General features: G+C 40.5%; 1 protein-coding gene across 1 annotated transcript; it reads right to left on the reverse strand.

Moving 5' to 3' along the window:
* Nucleotides 1-200: 200 nt before the first annotated feature.
* LOC123629349 (zinc finger protein 267-like) lies at nucleotides 201-19984 on the reverse strand. The gene is made up of 6 exons (XM_045539113.1): nucleotides 19881-19984; nucleotides 16564-16723; nucleotides 14953-15079; nucleotides 14352-14447; nucleotides 1121-2521; nucleotides 201-430 (listed from the first exon to the last, which is right to left on the reverse strand). Exons 2-6 carry the CDS (start codon nucleotides 16576-16578, stop codon nucleotides 201-203), a joined length of 1869 nt encoding a protein of 622 aa, XP_045395069.1. The 5' UTR covers nucleotides 16579-16723; nucleotides 19881-19984.
* Nucleotides 19985-21197: the final 1213 nt, after the last annotated feature.

Consider the following 21197-nt stretch of genomic DNA (forward strand, 5'->3'; position numbering starts at 1 on the left):
ATAATAGATATTCTGTTTTGGTATAAAATTTCAAAGTGTTTGTGCTTTAGTTTTTTTATTCTGGGAATCCCCCAATAGAATGAAATTTGCATTTTAATTAAATGCTTCCATTTATTTTATCCGTAAGGTTTCCTTTTCTGTCATATTTTTGGTAATTTCTACGTTATGTATTTTGGATATTATTTTCTTATTTGCTATATCTATAGAGTCTTTCTACTATGAATTCTCTGATGCCGAGTAAGGTATGACCTACAGTTAAAGGCCTTGCCACATTCTTTACATTTGTAGGGTTTCTCTCCAGTATGAATTCCTTGATGTCGAGTAAGGTATGATCTACAGGTAAAGGTTTTCCCACAGTCTTTACATTTGTAGGGTTTCTCCCCAGTATGAATTCTCTGATGTCGAATAAGATGTGAACTATTTTGAAAGGCTTTTCCACATTCATCACATTTGTATGGTTTCTCTCCAGTGTGAATTCTGTGATGTTGAGTAAGACTTGAGGAATGAATAAAAGATTTGCTACATTTATTACATTTATAAAATTTCTCTCCAGTGTGAATTCTCTGGTGCTTTGTAAGATGTGAACTATACTTAAAGGATTTGTCACATTCTTTACATTTGTAGGGTCTCTCTCCAGTATGAATTGTCTGATGAACAATAAGATGTGAAGAACGAATAAAGGATTTACTACATGTTGTGCATTTGTAAAATTTTTCTCTGGTATGAATTCTCTGGTGCTGAGTAAGTTGTGAACTGGTTTTAAAGGCTTTACCACATTCCTTACATTCATATGGTTTCTCTCCAGTATGAATTCTCTGGTGTACAATAAGACTTGAGGAATAAGTAAAACATTTGTTACATGTATTACATTTGTAAAATTTTTTTCCAGTATGAATTCTCCGGTGCACAATAAGACTTGAGGAATGAGTAAAAGATTTGCTACACGTACTGCATTTGTAAACTTTTTCTCCAGTATGAATTCTGTAGTGCTTTGTAAGAAGGGACCTATACTTAAAGGCTTTCCCACATTCCTTACATTTGTAGGGTTTCTCTCCAGTATGAATTTTGTGATGTTGTCTAAGTATTGAAGGCCAGATAAAGGACAAGCCACATTTTTTACATTTGTAGGGTTTCTCTCCAGAATGAATTTTCTGATGCACAACAAGATTTGAGGAATGACTAAAGGATCTGCTACTTGTTTTACATTTGTGAAATTTTTCTCCATTATGAATTCTCTGGTGCTGAGTAAGACGTGAACTACAGTTAAAGACTTTGCCACATTCTTTACATTTGCAGGGTTTCTTTCCAGTGTGAATTCTCTGATGCACAATAAGACTTGAGGATCGAGTAAAAGATTTGCTACAAGTACCACATTTGTAAAATTTTTCTCCAGTATGAATTCTCTGATGTTTAACAAGATGTGAAATATGATTAGAAGATTTGCCACATTCTTTACATTTGTAGAGTTTCTCTTCAGCATGGATTATGTTATGTTCCCTTTGATTTGATGATCGACTCAAGACTTTCTCACATTTACTGAATCTGTATGAATTTCCTCCAAAATGGATTCCAAGATGCTGAGTATGTTTTGAAGGCTGGGTATAAGCTTCTAAACCTTTATTGTATTTGTAAGGCTTCTCTTGAATATGGATACACTGATGAACAATAAGCTTTGAGTATTGAAAAAAGACTTTCTTACATTTGTTACATTTGTAATCGTTCTCTTGAACATGCATTTTCGGATATTTTCTAGAACTATACACTTCATTAGAGGTTTTCTCAGAGTTACGGCAGTGATTATTTCTGTCTGCAATGTAAATATCTTGGTCATTATTTAGGGTAGAACCCTGGCTAAAGGGCATCAAAGTTTTATTGTAAGTGTGATATTTTCCCAAATTATCTATTCCATGATATTGATTAGATGAACAAGTGAAGACTTTCCCATAGTGATTACTGTTGGAGATTTTGGTAGAAGAAGGTATTATGTTTTGGTGGAAAAATAATAAACTTTTAACAAATGACCTATCAAATCGATCATATTTAGAAATCTCACCTTCATTTTTAGATATCACATCTTCAGAAATGTTTGACTGAACATTTAATCCAATTCTGTATTTTAATTGGTCCAAATTATTATTTGGAACATTCATCACACCACAGTCTAGAATTTCCAAATTTTCTTTCTGATAAAAGTTATGCTCCAAAAATTGATGCTGATATTTACTTAGAGAAACATATGGTTCAGCAGAAGTATCTGATATAAATGAAGCTTTTTTCCAAAATGTTTTATGCTCTTGACCTATAGTATCACTGATATTTTCATTATGGGTGGTTGTTCTACACTTGTTCTGTCCATCATAACATCCATTCTGCCCTTCACACTCATCTGCGCTTTCCCAGTCTTTCCGTACGTGTAAATTTTCAAGACCACAACTCACAAACCTTCCCAGTATCACTTTCTGGAATGGAGCTTCTATGCACTTCTTTGTCCACAGGACTTGGGTGAAATGAGAAAATATATCTGAAATATACCAAAAAAATTTAAAATTCCGATTACTATATACTTTACAAATAACATATAGAAAAGTATTCCAAGCTGAAGACATCAGCATGATGACTGAATCAAAAACTTCAGGCCTTTGTTTCTCCATTGATACACCAACTTAACAAAACATGCTTAAAAAAAAAAAAAAGTACAATTTGCAGTACCCCCACAGTGAGCACAAAGCCAAGAAGAATGAAATTAAGAAAGAATGAAATTAAGTCTGTTACCTTTCTGCACCACAGCAGAATGGAATCAGGAAAAAAATCTTCCCAGACCTTGTTTCTCTCTCAGAAAACAAAGAAAAGAATGGAACATGTGTCCAAAGCTCTCAGGTTTTCTGGGGCTACCTAAAGACTGGTTACTGCTTCCTTTAGTATGGAGTGTTAAAGGGAATGGAAAAGACAGGTTGAGTCTCCTGAAAACAGGCATATTGAATCAATGCTATTTAAGGTATGGTAGTAAAATTTCCCATAAAATGCATTATAATCATTAATAAAAGGCCATACTGAGAAAATTTAAGTGAATGAAACTTTCTTATGTTGTTGAGTGTATTGGTACTACTTTTATACAACATACAATGGCTATAATACAGTCCTTAGTAGCTAAGCAAAGTTTTATGTTTCCAAATAAAGGAACAACATAAACATTATAAAATGTCATGTAATTACTGCCATAAAACAAACATTTTGGATTAAATTATACCATCATTTAGATATAGGCTGAGAAAAGAGATATATAAATTTCCATGATTCCTTATTCCTTCCAGTAAACTTAAACTTTCCAACATTTTAACACATGTGGTGTCTGCTCATAATCTAATTCAATTCTTATATTACATGTAAATGTGAGCATTTTGCTTCAGAACTTTTGAATCTAAAAGTCCCAGACAAACTGACATGCAACATTTACAAAAGTGAAACTCACAGGAGAGGACGTCACCAAGATGACAGAACAGGACCTCCCCCCCATTTGTACCCTACAGCGCAATGCAGCAGCCGTGCCCAGATGAAACTGCTTTTGTGGGAGCTTCGGGATCCAGAACTGAGCTTGTGGTGCCCTAGGGCAGCTCAAAACCAAGCAGTAAGGCCGCTGTGAGAGGGCAGGTCCTCACCCATGTGACAGGCTGCCTAATCACAGTCCCAGCTACAGAACAAAAGGTAGCAACATCTCACTGGGGACCTAGTTACGGTCCGCTTTCCCTTGGTCTCGCCATTAGCACCATCTGCCAAGATACCCAGGAAGATTCAGAGCCACCTGTGTCTCAGGTGAGGCCTGATGCCCTTGGTCTTGTCTGTGGCCCCTGACTCAGCCCCAAACCCACTTTCTTCACCTCTCATTAATGGTCGGGGGAAAAGAACTCCCGCCCGCACTGGGATCTTCAGGGAGAAACATCCATCTGTGACCTGTATGTAGCACCACCAAATCTGATCTGAATGTGGATCTTTTTTTTTTCTTGAGACAGAGTCTCACTCTGTTGCCCGGGCGAGAGTGTCGTGGCGTCAGCCTGGCTCACAGCAACCTCCAACTCCTGGCCTCAAGCCATCATCCTGCCTCAGCCTCCCCAGGAGCTGGGACTACAGGTACATGCCACCACGCCCGACACATTTTTTCTGTGTTTAGGACAGTCAGGGTCTCGTTCTTGCTCAGGCTGGTCTCAAACTGCCGATCTCAAGCAATCCTCCGCTTTAGCCTTCCAGAGTGCTAGGATCACAGGCGTGAGCCACCACACCGAGCCCTGAATGTGGATCTTGAAGCAACACTGGAACCCGGCTGCCTCCAGCTGCAGGTAGTCACAGCCCAGGAGCAGGCTGGCTAACCTGGGAGCAGTCTGGAAGCGCATCCGTCTGCGTCCATGAAGGCAGGCCTGCTAACGCAAGTCTCACTGTGGATCTAAGAATCCCTGGAACTCAGTTCCAGTCCCTGTCAGCCAAGGTCTGGAAGCAGCCCTGCCCACGCCAACACCTGCAGGGAGACACGCCATGGACCAAGAGACAGAACCGAAGACTGAGGTCCCAGCTGCAGCAGCCCCGTGAATCAGTCACAGCCCCCTCAGCTGGGATCAGGGGTCAGTCCTGCCCATCCAGAGACCTGGGTGACAGCACTCTCAGAAGCCTGTCATTGAGACAAACTTGCCACACCTATTGTAGAAGCCCCTGATCTGCAGAAACCACTGCAGTTCCTCGTCTCAGCGCCAGTCCTACTGAGCAAGATCTCGAAGAAAGCTCAGTCTCCCCAGGGAATAGACAGGATGCATGAGTGTACGATGCCCTGATAACTGAGTGCTCTGCCAACCACGAATCCGCTACAGTCCCAGTAGCAGTCATGGGACCTGGCTCCAAACTCAACTGACTGGAATCTCCGTGAAAATATCATCAGCCCATGGATGAAATATGGCAAGATATTTAACTTCTCAAACTAGTCGATAATGACTGAAAGAGGGGAGTGCTCCTTCATAGTCAGGGACACAAACACAGGAATACACAAATCATAAACCATCGGGCAAACCTGATCACCACCAAAGAAAACTAATGAATCTGTGGTAATCATCTGCAAAATAATGGAGAACTGGCTAACAAAGAATTTAAGGTAATCATCTTTTTGAAATCTCAGATAGCCTGATTGGCCCGAGTGTGTGATGTTTACAACTAATTGATCAGAAACAGTTACAGATTCCTTTGTTCCTTCTCCACTCCTACTGCTTCACTTAACCAGCCTTTAAAAAATAAAAATAGGCCAGGCGCAGTGGCTCACGCCTGTAATCCTAGCCCTCTGGGAGGCCGAGGCGGGTGGATAGCTCGAGGTCAGGAGTTCGACACCAGCCTGAGTGAGATCCCGTCTCTACTAAAAATAGAAAGAAATTATCTGGCTAACTAAAAATATATATAGAAAAAAATTAGCTGGGCATGGTGGCGCATGCCCATAGTCCCAGCTACTCAGGAGGCTGAGGCAGGAGGATCGCTTAAGCCCAGGAGTTTGAGGTTGCTGTGAGCTAGGCTGATGCCACGGCACTCACTCTAGCCTGGGCAACAAAGTGAGACTCTGTCTCAAAAAATAAATAAATAAATAAATTAAAAATAAAAATAAAAATAAATAAATAAAATATCAGATAGAAAAGAACACTGAACTATAACAAAAAAGTTTTCTGTAAAAATGCATGAACAAAATGAGAATATTAATATAGGCATGAATACCACTAAAAAACAAACCCTCAGGGTGAGGTACACCAACGTAGAACTAAAAAATGTAATTGAAAGCCTTAAAAGGATACTAAATCATGGAGAAAAGAATTCAGCAAACTCAAAGACAGTTCATTTGAAAGTAGCCAATTAAAAGAAAAAAAATGCAAAGGTAAAGAAAGCATATGGGCTTTACAATGTATAATAAAGCAAATATATGCACTTTAGGATTTTCAGAAGCAGAAGAGAAAAAGAAAAAAGTGATTATTTAAAGATATAATATCCTTATACTCTCCAAATCTAGAAACGAGTATTGAAATCCAATTTCATAAGGCTCAAAATACATAAAGAGAAACCTAATGAAGACTGCCCATGGAGGTAATTCATCACCAGTAGACCAGTCTTACAAGAACTGGTAAAGGGAATTTTTCAAGTTAAAATGATGGAATGTGGCTGGGCATGGTGGCTCACACCTGTAATCCTACCACTCTGGGAGGCTGAGGCGGGAGGATCGCTCAAGTTCAGGAGTTCGAGATCAGCCTGAGCAAGAGCAAGACTCCGTCTCCACTAAAAATAGAAAGAGATTATCTGGCCAACTAAAAAATATATATAGAAAAAATTAGCCGGGCATGGTGGCGCATGGCTGTAGTCCCAGCTACTCGGGAGGCTGAGGCAGGAGGATCGCTTAAGCCCAGGAGTTTGAGGTTGCTGTGAGCTAGGCTGATGCCACGGCACTCACTCTAGCCCGGGCAACACAGTGAGACTCTGTCTCAAAAAAAAAAAAAAAAAAAAAAAGATAAAAATTATATCAAGTTTTTTTTCTTATCACAATGGTATAAAACTGGAAATCAATATCAGGAGTAAAACTGGAAAACTCACAAATACGTGGATAATAAATGTGTTCCTGAACAACTAAAGGGTCACAGAAGAAACCAAGAGGGAAATAAAAGGTACCTTGAGACACATGAAATTGGGAAGACAACAAACCAGAACTTCTGGGATGCAACAAAGTAGCTCTAAGACAGAAGTTTATACTGATAAATTCTTACATTAACATAAAAATAAAGATTTTAAATAAATATCTTAACTTTAAACCCCAAGGAACCTAAATAAGAACAAAATAATCCCAATGGTAGTATAATGAAGGAAATAAAGGTTAGAGCAAAAAAATTAAATAGAGACTAGAGAGCCAATGGAAAAGGTCAAAAAGACTGTTGAGTTTTTAAAAGAAAACAAAATTGACAAACTTCTGGCTAGATTAACCAAGGGAAAAAAAAGAAGATTCAAAATATTATAAATGAAAGAGAAGATATTATAACTAATGCCACAGAATTCAAAAATATATATTAAAAGACTAACCATTATATGAAAACAAATTGGATATATTAGAATAAATTCCTAGAAACATGGCCAGGCGCGGTGGCTCACGCCTGTAATCCTAGCCCTCTGGGAGGCCAAGGCGGGTGGATCACTCGAGGTCAGGAGTTCGAGACCAGCCTGAGTGAGACCTCGTCTCTACTAAAAAAATAGAAATAAATTATCTGGCCAACTAAAAATATATATAGAAAAAATTAGCCAGGCATGGTGGCGCATGCCTGTAGTCCCAGCTACTCGGGAGGCTGAGGCAGTAGGATCGCTTAAGCCCAGGAGTCTGAGGTTGCTGTGAGCTAGGCTGACGCCACGGCACTTACTATAGCCCGGGCAACAAAGTGACACTCTGTCTCAAAAAAAAAAAAAAAAAAAAAAGAATAAATTCCTAGAAACAAGCCCACCAAGATTAAATTATGAAGAAACAAAAATACTAAACAGACCAATGAGAAAGGCAATTGAGAGAATAAATAAAAATCCCTCAAAGAACAAATTTCAAGGCCGAGTGAGTCCCTCAGTGAATTTTATAAGCATTTGAAGAATTAATGTCAATACTTCTCAATCACTTCCAAAAAATTAAAGGGAGGAAACACTACCAAACTCATTTTACAAGGCTATCAATACCCTCATACTAAAGCCAGATAAGGACACTAAACAAACAAACAAAACCTACAAGCCAGTATCCCTGATGAAGACACAAGCAAAAGGTCTCAAGAAAATATGAGAAATCAAATTCAAAGAATCACACACCATGATCAAATGGGATTTATCTCTGGGATGCAAGGATGTTTCAACATACACAAATCAATAAAAATGATATACCATAAAAACAGAATAAAAAATAACAATAATATAATCATCTTAAAAGTTTTATTAAAAACATTTGACCATATTAAACATACTTTCATAATAAAAACTCAAAATAATATACATTCAAATGTATGTACCTGAACATAATAAACGCCATGTATAAGAAGCCCTTGGATACCATTATACTCAACAGTGAAACACTGTAAGTTTTTCCTCTAGCATCAGGAACAAGACAAGGAAGCCCAATCTCACCACTTTTATTCAGCATAGTACTAGAAGGCTGAGACGCAGTAGTTAGGTTAGGGGAAAAAAAGGGCATTCAAATCAGAAATGAGTAAGTAAAATTCTCTCTGCTGGGACATGAGGTAATCTTCTCTCATAAATATAAAACCCTAAAGACTATACCAAAAACTATTTAGAATAAATCCATCAAGTTGCAGATCACAAAATCAACATGCAACAATCAGTTGCATTTCTATACACTAAAATAAACAGAAAAAAGTAAACAGTCCCATTTACAAAAGCATAAAAAAGTTTAAAATTCTAATGTCAATTTAACAAACAGGTGAAAGATCTGTTAGCAAAATCTGTAACATATTGATAAAAGTAAATAAACAAATAAATGGAAAAATACCCCTTGTTCATTGATTGGAAAAAATAATATTGATAAAATGTTCATAGTACACAAAGCTACAGATCCAATGCAATTCCCATTAAAATTTCAATGGCATTTTTCACAGAAATAGAAAAACATTCTAAAATTTCTGTGGAACCACAAATGACCCCAAACAGACAACACAATTTTGAGAAAGAAGAACAAAGATGCAAGTATCACACTTCTGAAGGAAACTATTACAAAGCTATGCTAATCAAGAGTGTGGTACTGACATACAAACAGACACACAAACCAATGAAACAGAAAAGAGAAAGCAGAAATAAACCCATGTGCATACAGTCAACTAATTTTTGAAAAGGGCACCAAGATACAAAAAGGGGAAAGTATTCAATAAATGATGTTAAATAGTACCTATCCACATGTAAAATGAAATAGAAGACAAAAAAAATTAACTGAAAAGGGATTAATATCAAATGTCAGACCAAAAACTGTATAACTTCTCAGAGAAAGCATAGGGAACAAACTCTTTCACACAAGCCTCATCAATGACGTTTTGGATACAAAACCAAAAAAGCACATGCTACAAAACAAGAAAACAAAAGCAAAAGCAAATGGGAATACATAAAACTAAAGTTTCTGCACGGTACAGGAAACAAGGAACAATGTGAAAAAAAAAAAAAACAACCCAAAGAGTGGAAGAAAATATATCTGATGAGAGTCAGTGGAACGGCCCTGCAAGAAATGCTAAATTGAGTCCATTATGTTGAAAAATGAAATGATGCTAAACACCATAATAAAATCACACAAAATTATAAAGTTCTCTGCTAAAGGTAAATCTATACACAGATATAGAGTTCTCCACTATCATAATGATGGTATACGAAACTTTTAAAATTTTACTATAGAATTTTTTTATAGTGGAAAATTCTGTTAATAGATGCACAATACAAAAAATTACAATTTGCGACATTCATAATGAAGGAAGGGAATGTAAAGAGGTATAGTTTTTGTATTCAGTGGAAGTGAAGTTTTATGAAATTAAAGTATATTGCTATAACTTTAAGATGTATGATATAAATTCCATTTCTCAAGGTGATCACAAAGAAAATGCCATAGAAAGTAAGTAAAAAGTCATGGCTTATCTTCTGATGCTGGGAAAAGAATAAAAAGAAAGTAAAAACAAAAACAAAAAAATAAGCAAGCCAAAGGAAATGGGAAAGGAATCAAAGCTTGCCACTACAAAATCAAAAGGACAAAAATTAAGGCACTCTGAGTGGAAATGGGGGAAAATATAGCTACAAGAAACAGAAAACAATTCACAAAATGTTGATAGTAACTTCATTTCCTTCAGTAATTACTTTAAATAGAAATGAATTATACTCCCTAATGACAAGAAATAAAATGGCTGTATAGATTAACAACAAAGAAGACAATATAACATGCTGCCTAAAAAAGATTCACTTTAGCTGTAAGGAGTAAAATAGGCTGAAAATAAAAGGATAAAATTTATTCCATGCAAATAATAACCACAACAGGGTCAGGTGGCCATAATTAGATAAAATGCACTTTTAGGTCAAAAAACTGTTGCAAAGGCAAAGGTTAATATTATGTAAGGGTACAGCTGATCCATTTACCAGCAATCTATAACACATAGACACACACACAGAGTTCCCAAATATACAAAGCAAATATGGACAGAAGTACAAGTAATACACAGCAACACAATAATTGTAGGAAACTTCAAGCCCCACTTCCAATAATGAATAGGAAAGTCAGATAGAAGACCAATAAGAAACAGGAAATTTGAACAATTTTATAGGCCAATCAAACGGAATAGAAATACACAGAACTACAGTCAAAAGCAGTGGCATATACAATATACTACTCATATATGGCACATTCTCTTTGGACTCATAACAAGTCATCAAATTTAAGAAGACAAATCATACAATTTTTCTTTTCTGAACAAATGAAACTAGAAATCAAAACAAAAGAGAAACTGGCAAATCCAAAAATATGTGAAGGTTAAAGCCACTTTGAAACTTTGAACAAATTCTTTCCCAAGAGTCCAATGACTTAATATTGTTAAGATGTCAGCATAACACACGGTGTTGAACCAATTCAAGGGAATCTCTATAAAAATCTCAACGGTGCTCTTTCCCCGCTGCCGCACAGTGCTGCGGTGGTGGAGGCTCAGGTGCAGTCAAGATTCGGCTGCTCCCGTAACCCGTGGGCACGGCTGAGCAAGGCATGGCTGCTGGAGGTGGAGTGGACACTAGAACTGCACACAGGGCTGCTGGAGGCCACCCTCACCCACGATGGCCTTGCCTGCATGTGACATTCACAAATCTGCCAACGCCTCAGACGAGGGCCACACCCACCTTTGTGTGCTTGTATCCAACTACCCGGAACCTACGTATGTCAAGTTTGTAGAGGACCTTCGTGCTGAACACCAAATCCACCCAACTAACACTGATGACAACAAGAAAGCGGGGGAATGGGTAGGCCTGTGTAACACAGACAGACAGAGAAAACCCTGTACAGTGCTTGGTCGTAGTCGTGTAGTAGTTAGGGATTCTGGCAAAGAGTCTCAGCCCAAGGATGTCATCAAAGACAACTTCGGATGCCAGAAATGAACGAATACAACTGTGGCTCATGGTCCTCAAATAAAAAAAATCTCAATGGTACTTTGACAGAAATACAAAAAACTTCCTAAAAGAAATTGTAGAGACTGTGAATAGCCAAATCCTCTTTACAAAAAGAGGAACTACCCTTTCTGATTTCAAAACAAAGCTACAGAAATAAAAACAATGGGGTCCTGGCTCAAAGACAGATGCACAGATGATGGAAAAGAATAGAGAGCCCAACAGAAAACCCTGTGTATACAATCAAATCATCTTTCACAAGATTGCCATGGCCACACCATGGGAAAGGAGAGCCTTTCAACAAACGGTGTAAAAACTACACGTCTACATGGAAAAAGTCGAACCTTACCCATGCATCATATACAAAACATATCTAAAACGGCTTAAATACTTAAACATGAGAAATATAGCTACAAACCTGTTGAAGGAAAATATAGAGGAAAGATCATGATATTAATCTTTGCACATTTTCTTGGATATGACATAAAAAAGGGACATCAAACTCCAGAACTTCTGCACATGAAAGAAAACATTTTGTGGAGTGAAAATACTACATAAGATATTGGTGACAATATTTTCAAATCACGTATTTGATAAGTGTTAATATCTGGAATATATAAAATATCTTAATGCTCAAAACAACAGAAAGTGAATAACTTGATAAAAAATAGACAAAGGATTGGACTGATATTTCTCTAAAGAAGAGATAAAAATGGGTAACAAGGATTTGAAACGATGCTCAAAATTAATAGCCTTTAGAAAAATACAAATAAAAACCACAGTAAGATATTACTTCACAACTATTAAAGTGGCCACAAAAAAATAACCAAAGACTAACAAAGCTATTGGGAATGTGGAGAGATTGGTATGCTCGTGGGGAAGAATGAGCAGCCACTATGAAACACGGCATGGGGGTTCCTCAAAACATTCGAAATGAAATTATCATCCGATCCCACAATCCCACTTTGAGTAGGTATCCAAAGTATACAACGTAGGAGCTGGAATTGATATCTGTATACCCGGGTACAAAAGTAAAAGGTGGAAGCAACACAGATGTCCCTCGACTCATGACCAGTTAAAGAAAATGTGGCACCTGCATACAATGCAATATCACTCAGACTTGGAAGAAAACAATCTCACCACAGGCTACAGTGAGGAGAAACTTTGAGAATATTATGTCAACTGAATAAGCCAGTACCGAAATGACAGATAATGTATGAGATATCTTCAACAGCCAAAATCATAAAAACAAAGTAGAATGGTGTTTTTCAAGGCCTGGAAAGAGGGTAAAATGGGCAGTTCTTCAATGGGCACCAAGTTTTAGTTCTGCAGGATATAAAAGTTCTAGAGGTCTTGTGAGTAACAATGTGAATATAATTAACACTACTGATCTTTACACTTAAAAATTTAACATGGTAAATTTTACATTTTTACCACAATTAACTTTTTAAATGGATAACTAAAAGAGATACAAAGTTAAAAAGCTTTCCAAAAATTAGCTTCAAAGCACAAAAGTATTTCTCTCACATGAAGAAAATGGAGGTTCATCAGTAAACACAGAGAAATTAAGACTATTGCCATGACTACTCACCGAGGCAAGATAAAACAGACTGTTGACAACAAGCCAGAAGAAGAAATATACAAGAAAATCCATGAACAAAGTTAGAGTCATATCTATAGAGACAAACAGACACACACACATAAAATTTAGTTGATAGAACTATGCCTGATTCATATTTTAATTAAGCTCCACATTGACATAAAAGTATATAAACAAAGTTGTAAATCTTTCTTCAAAAATTATAATAAACAGGTAAAACCAAAAACACAATAAACTGATGCCAAGGAAATGACCCCCCGCCCAAAAAACCCAGTAATATGATAATGCAAAGGAAGAATAAAGGAATATTTATGAATAAAATTCTGCATGCAATATTGTTATGAATTTAGAAAACATTTTTCTAAATAACTACAATGACTGTGGACTCCTGGGGAATAGGAATCTTGAATCCTTGGCATGCAGTGTGCAGCAGTAAAATTTTACAGAAAATGCATTACAATCATTAATGAAAAGCTCTAAGGAGAAAGCTGTAATAAATAAGCATTTAAAAGACACTAATGGCCCGGGCGCGGTGGCTCACGCCTGTAATCCTAGCACTCTGGGAGGCTGAGGCGGGTGGATCGCTCGAGGACAGGAGTTCGAGACCAGCCTGAGCAAGAGCGAGACCCCCGTCTCTACTAAAAATAGAAAGAAATTGTCTGGCCAACTAAAATACATATATGTAGAAAAAAATTAGCCGGGCATGGTGGCGCATGCCTGTAATCCCAGCTACTCGGGAGGCTGAGGCAGTAGGATCGCTTAAGCCTAGGAGTTTGAGGTTGCTGTGAGCTAGGCTGATGCCACAGCACTCACTCTAGCCCGGGCAACAAAGCAAGACTCTGTCTCAAAAAAAAAAAAAAAAAAAAAAAAAAGTTCAAAGTGGGAATCACATTCTATGATGCCTAATGACACAGTACATTTAAGAAATCTAGGAAGGAGTGGATACACTTAGATGCATTACAGTTCAGGAAAATGGAAATATAGTTTAAATTATTAATCTCAGTTTATACCATACTATAAAAATTTGAAGTTAAAATATCATTTTTATATTTAGGAAGATTCTTAGTATTTTAATGAAATTACTGGGTATGAATTCCGACAACATAGCAATGGAAACCTCCACATGACAGGAAAATACAAAACAGAAAATGAGCGTCTGTCGCTGGTGCTCCTGGGATTTCTGAAGCAAATATCAATAACACCACTACTCACACACATTTCAGACACCATGCAATAAGGGAAGGTAAAAAATACTTCCAAATGGAGTTCCTCAAAACTATGCAGATATTCCCATGTCCCCAAAAGCAATGGAAGAGGACGCAGATCATGCAGTTTCTCATAAGCCACGAAGAGGACTTCGGCTCTCACTGTAACCCTGAGGGAAGGTCACTGAAGGGAAGTAGGGTCCCTAGAGAATGCAAGAGCATGGGGCAGAAGATGCCCCTAGGTGACAGCCAGAGAAAGAAACCCAGGCTTCTCAGAAACCATCTCCATTCGAGCAGAGATTCCCAAACTACATTTTAAGGTCTGGCTTCTTCCCTGAACTTTGGCCCTCTCACCTGTGTCATCTGCCGCATTCACTCCCACCTACCTGGGTGTGTGGCTCCTGCCTCATGTCTCCTCACAGGCCCGGGCTCTTGCCTGTGCTCCAGACAGGAAATCAGGTCCAGCTCAGAGGCAGCAAGACCTGTGTCATTAGAAAGAGGCAACGTGACTCGTGCCAGGATTCTCCAATTACCAACCTCGTACTGTGCTTAGTAGAGAAGAAAGAACATTGTAGAGGTTCTGGAAAATTAAACTCCAAATACTGTTTCTTCACAGAACCAGGAGGATATTTAGAAATTATTTAAAACTTTGTGAGTTCTTAGTTCCACTATCTAGTATTTAAATGAAACACTGGTGGTCAAAATTGAATTTTAAGGTCTGGACAACAATGTTTTATGCTACCAAATTTTTAGACTTGTCACCCATCTGGAGTGAAGTATACAGGCCAGCTCACGAAAGGGAAGGTTCATATCAAGATAAAACAACTTGAAGATTCTCCTTTCTACACCAGCAAGCCCCAAAGTGTTCCTTGAAAGCAGTTCTTGTTCTGAAAGTCATTCATGCAAAGCAGAAATTCCCATACAACATTCCATAAGAAAATAAAACCCTTAGGGTGCATTAAGACTCCTAAAGGAAGTCATCCTCACCCACAGAGACCAGGTTTGCGTAGTTCTCTAACATCACATCCCGATGCAAATTCTGCTGAGCAGGGTCCAGGCACGCCCACTCCTCCACAGAGAATTTTATGGCCACGTCCCTGAATGTCAACAATCCCTAGGGGGAAAAACGTATTTACCAAACAGCCATGGCCAACGCTCTTAATTTCACTAAAGGTGAAACGAGAGAGGGAAGAGAAGTGGCTTTGACTTACGTGAGTGACTGGAATTACCCAGCAATTAACACAGTAACATCCTCTAATGCATTCTCTACTCTGGGGACAGAGGGCAGCAAAGAGATCCACAAAACATGCAGATACTGTACTTTTGTGCATGATAAAGTATTCATATAAATTAAGGGCATCCACAGAGGCATATACATTTTTGAGTGCTGTATACATATACACATCATATACAATAAGCTGTATATGTTTCTCATGTGGAAAAGTCAAGGTGAGTTAGAAAGGCATGACTGAAATTTCAATGTGCACGGCTGTGAACTGGAGATCGTACTGAAGTGCAGATTCTGATTCAGGAGATCTGGAGTGGGGCCTGAGTTTCTGCATTTCTCACACACTCACCAGTAATTCCAACTCTTCCAGCCCATAGAAAATATCTTGTCAAACATACAGCAAGTAGTAGAACCTGGGTTTTATCCTGGTTCACCTGACCAGTACACAAAGATGAGAGCCTTCATTCTCCAAAGCAAGCTATAAGCCAAAAAGCAAAACCAAGAAAAAGGAGAACTGCCAGATGAAATGTGATGATTTATGTACCTCCCTGAGTAAAACTCCCCATGATACTTACTGACAATTTAGAAAATCATCACTACAGTAGAGGAGTCTGTCAGAGACCGCTTTAACCGAGTAAGTAAACTTCACACCAACTGTTAAGACCGTAAGTTTGTGTCAGGTGCTGATGTGCACAGGACACCACATCACTGCTGTGACATTACTGGCCACCAATAAATACCTATACTGTGAATCCAATCATAAATAATATCAGTTTTATGCCAAGTTCAAACCACATATATATTTCCCATGTTCTGTAATCGCTAATGGTTTATTTTATTTAAATAGTCCCGCAGCATCCTACAGAGCACAACTCTTCCAATTAAACTGTTTTCCAGAAATTTCTGAGTTATCTGGGGCAATTTATACCATCCTCTTTGAATGTGCCTTTTAAAATCCTGTTTGGCATAAGGATGACGGGGCATCCACATGCGACCTCACAGGACAGGTCCCCCCACTGACAGCTGAGGACCCAGCCCCGTGCCCCAGAGGATTCTCCGGTATCCACATCTTCCCGTGCTGCTCTGTCAGAAAGGGAGCATGCTCAGTCCTGCAGGCCACAAACTCACGGTGGGAACTGTGCAGGCTATGTGAACAGCCTGCATGGAGAGAAGGCAGAGAAGGCTCTGCTATGCAGGGGAGGAGGATTTTAAGGAGCCCTTGAGTATCTGAAGAAGAATGGAAACTAAGTAGTTGAGACAATCTTGTTCGGCAGAACCACCAGAAGCAGAGAAGCAAAGGTTTGCAAATCCCAAATACAGGACATTCTAGCAGTGAAAGTGGACACAGCCCCTGACCTGGGAGAACTTACCTGAGAACCAGCCATTTCTTCCTCTTCCTCCGGCCTCTCTAAGGCGCCCTCTCAGCTGAGGTCATCTGCACAGGTCACAGCTGCATCTTGAGAATGTGCATGTCAAGGCCTCAGCGCGACCCCTCCATCTGCTACCACCACACCCGCAGGCGGAAGGACCCTGAAGCGCAGAAAATACGACATTCACCTGCCCTTTGTCACAGTAGAGAATCGGGGACACCGAGCTCCCACATAAATACCAAAATGTGCATTTCTCCTTCCCTGCCCTCAGGTGCCCTCCCCTGCCACAGACACCGGCAATTTCTGCTGCAGCAGCGGGAATACGGGCCACACTGGTTTCCCCCCAAGCAAACCCAAGCAGCGCCGGTCCTGTGACCTCGACTTTGGAAAAAAGGCTGGACTCAACTCTCATGAACTGATCTGGGAGCCCACATGCTTGACCCTGGCCTCACCTCAGAATCACATGAGGCAGGTAATTAAAACCACATGGATGCTCCCACCCTGACGAATAGAATCTGCAGGGTGGGCACAGGTGACCGTGTTCCTTCAACCTGGCCATGGAGTAGAGCTGAAAGCCTGGGCTGTGCTACTTAGCTGAGCATCACGTCTCAAGCTTCAGTGGACACATAAATCAACTGTTATTCCAGGTCCCACTTTAAGCAATGTGATTCAGCAGGTGTGGAGGTGGTCCATGGATTGGGCTTTATTCACAAGTCTCCTGTTAATGCTAATGTTGCTTCCTCAGATATGTGAACAGTCTCCGCCAGCTAGAGACAGCAGGCACAGCACCAAGTTCCTTACACCCAACACTTCCATCACAACATAAATAATTCTGGTCCAAATGAAGACCACCACCCACCGTCCTGAAACATTCTCTGCTGGCCCTTTCAGGTTTACGGAGGCTGCAGAAGGCAGCTCTATCTGAGGAAGCCATCTGGAAAACTGCATGGACACGTGCATTAAGGCGATGCTGACTGACCACGCCCTGAGTGCTCCCAAGTATGCTGCCTGCGGCGTGCTGGGACCTCACGTTCACTGTGTGAGTTCACCCTCCTAACACCCTGGGGGTCAGGCACTAAGCGTCCCATAATTCCTAGCAGAATCTAGACTTTCGGCCCAGCTTTTTCATTTTTCTTCTCTGCCACTGATGAAATAAAAACTGTACAGAATAAAAGATATTTCTTTTCCCTGGTAGCATTCCCAAAGCTAAGCTCTGGGATTCTGTTTGAAATACCCCAAAATTGAACTGAACTCAGAACCTTACACCACTGACTCTGGGGAAGAAATAACATAAAAAAGAATTTTTTAACAAATGGGATATACGACTAGATTTTTTTTTCCCTGAAAGCCACCTTGTTCTTGCCCCTCTTTGGAAATATTTTATTATCTTTCAGGCTCTACTGATAAAACACAGTTTATAATTAATGAATAAATCTTTTCAAGGTGACGTATTCAGAGAAAGGTGATGGTGAGTGCAGCACAGATACGTGTGACTCCAGTGTCAAGTCAGACCATCTGATCACTCTGGAAATCCTCCCACCCTCATCCTGCTCATCGAAGGACTCAGTGACCACCATCCCAGGGGACACTGTGCTGTGCCTGTGTGCCGGAAGTGCAAATGTCTTTGCAGATTTTTGCACTGCCTGACTTGAGCATGTTTTCCTTGTCTTTTGGTACAGTTTTCCCTCCCTTCAAAAGTCTAAAAGAACCCAGAGGGCAGGAATCATTTCTGCCCTTTCCTCCCAATACCAGCACTTTACTGGCTAAGCACCAATGTGTCTCCAAAAAAATGGAAGCTCAGATTTAGGAAAGAAAACCTTAATGTCCCAGTGGGTTAGCTTTTCAGATGAAGGGTACAACGGTAGACTCCTATCAGCACCAGGGAATACAGCTGTTCTCCCTAGAGGAAACAGCCCCACTCCTCAGACTGTCCTCTGGGAGAAACTGACACAGAGCTGACATGCACCACATGTTCCAGGAGACACGGTCACTGTGGGTATCTTGGGTCATCCCCAGACAGTTGTGAAACCAGGACCAGGAAAAGACACAAGGATGGCTGAGGACACGTCACCCTGTAAAGTTTTCAAAGGGGACCTCAACCTAAAGATAATCTGGTAAGGTGTGTGAGCCCAGGGAAGATAAAAGGATGAGGAGCACATACAATTTTTACAGGGGAGTGTCAGGTAATTTATTCTCTGCTTTACGGTCCTGTGAAATGTTTAGAAACAGAAAACAAATATTTTAAAAAAGCCACTCACAGCCCTGTGAAAAAATAATTAAAATATTTTGTCTGCTTGAAAAATAAATATAGGACAAATAGTTGATAATGTTATGAGTTGGGGAGGGGTAGCAGGCATTTAGGAATGTGGGGAAGGAACCGGAAATTTGGGATTTCCAACAGGCCCTGTTAGAACAGTTAGGCTGGGCAAACTGGATTTGAGTCTTGGATTTGAGACCCTGCTTCCCATATATTTGGAAAATGCAGGGAAAAGCAGTCCCTTTAGGGAATTTTAAGATAATTAAATAAGGAGCAATTAAACTGAAGGGGCCATACTGCTCTGGTTCCTACCTATGGAAACCTAATTCTGACTCAAACGCATCTCCTGTAAATACAACTTAAAAGGAAAAAAACTTAGGCAAACAACTACAAAATGCCCTAAAACTCTGATTACAAAACCCGAAAACAACCACGTGGATAGTCCAAATAAACCCGCTATAACCGTACCCAATAAATTGTTTAATTTGGTTTGCTTCCTCGTCCGCCTCATAAGTCTTTCCTTCAAGCCCCTCCAGTGGCCCCAAGACCTCAAACCACGGTTGGGGACGTGCAGATTCACCAATTACTGTTTGCTTAAATAAACGATTCTAAGTTTCCACGCTTCCCCAGTTTAACTGTTAACAGGACGGAGGAGGGACGAGGCCCTCACGGACTACGCCTCCTCTCCCGCACCAGCCCCGCACAGCGTCGCCGCCGTCCCCGGAGGACCCTCCCGTCGTCCCCGCACAACCTGGGGAGACGCGCGGCCGCCCGGAGCCGCTCGGGCTGGGGCCGCAGGACACGCCGGGCCGGGCCAGGACGCCCAGGGCCCCGCTGCCCGCCCGGCCCGGCCCCGCCCCGCGGACCGAGGGGACCGAACGCCCCGGCGCGCCTCGGCCCGACCTCGGTCCCGGACTCCGGAGGCGAAGCCGGGAGGCCGCGTCCCCACAGCCGCTTCCGGCCGCCCGCCCGGCCCCCGCCCCCTCGGAGCGCCGACCGCACACTCGCCCCGTCCCAGCTTCCGGGGCGTCCCCGCGTCCTCCCTAGGGACCCCCAGTACCTGCAGGTCACGGGTGACACGGGCTGCGGCAGAGACACCTGGGCCCCCTGCAGGAGCGACAGCGGAGCGCGGACGCTGCTCCGAGCCCGGCGGAAGAGACAAAGGCCGCGCCAGATCCCGGAAGCCGCCTCCTTCTTCCCGGCTGCGCATCTGATTGGACAGCTCTCACGTCGGCACGCCGGATTGGATAAGGCTCTAGGCCCCACCCCTCCGGCCATGAGTGACGGGAGACGCGGTCAAACCAGGGCTGAAGGAGGCCGAGTAACAGGTGTTTCGCCCTATGTAGCTTTAAGTGTTCTCACACCAAAACATGATAAGCATGTGAGGTGTAATGCATATGTTAATTAGCTTGATTTAGCGATTTCACATTGTAACGTATTTCAAAACATTATATTGTACACGTGAATATGTTCAATTTTATTTGTCAATTTAAGTAAGTTAAATACTAAAAGGGAAAACAAATTTATTCTATGAAGCCATTGTTACCCAAATAACAAAGCCAGACAAAAGCATCACATGGACAGAAATGTATAGACCATTATCTCTTAAAAATACAGACACATATTCTCAAGTATAGTAGCAAACTCAATGCAACAACATATAAACATGATTGGACGCATTCACCAAATTTTTATCTGACAAACGCAAGTATGGTTTAACAACTACAAACAATGCAATACATCATAATAATAGAATAAAGTACAAAAAATTATTTTGATTGAGACAGATGAGCTTTTGATAAGTTCAATGCCTGTTCATAATAACCACACACACCCGGAAAACCAGGAATAGAAGGGAATTTTCTGGAACTGCTGAGGGCACCTGTGAAAAATCTACAGCTAATAACATATGTCATATTGAAAACCTGAGTGCTTTATACGTTTGTCAAAGTCAAAATACAAATGTAGAGACAAATCTCTGAATTTAATGTTTTATCTAGAAGAAAAGAAGTGTAATTTGAGGCCCACATGCAGACCGGGTGGTCTTTGGTACGTCTGAGGAACAAAGGCTAAGGTGCTATAGAAAGAAGAAATGTTATGTGTAGCTCTTTAAGCAGGTTTGTTGGCACTTGTATGGGTTTGGGGAGCCGGCCAGCCCTGGCTGGTGAGGGATGGTGCTGAGAACATCAGTCCTAGAGTTACAGCAGGTTAAATCAGGAGCTGTAGATAAAACTGGTTTCAGGTTACAATTAGTACTTTCAGTAGTCAGGATTCCAGAAAATTACATTGTCGGAGTGATTTTTGTACCCTGAGTGCTTTCCCTCTGGTTTCTCAATTCTGTTTTAGTTAGATATGACAAGAAGGACCCAATTTTTGT

Source organism: Lemur catta, unplaced genomic scaffold, assembly GCF_020740605.2.
Source record: "Lemur catta isolate mLemCat1 unplaced genomic scaffold, mLemCat1.pri scaffold_140_ctg1, whole genome shotgun sequence".
Lineage (NCBI taxonomy): Eukaryota > Metazoa > Chordata > Mammalia > Primates > Lemuridae > Lemur > Lemur catta.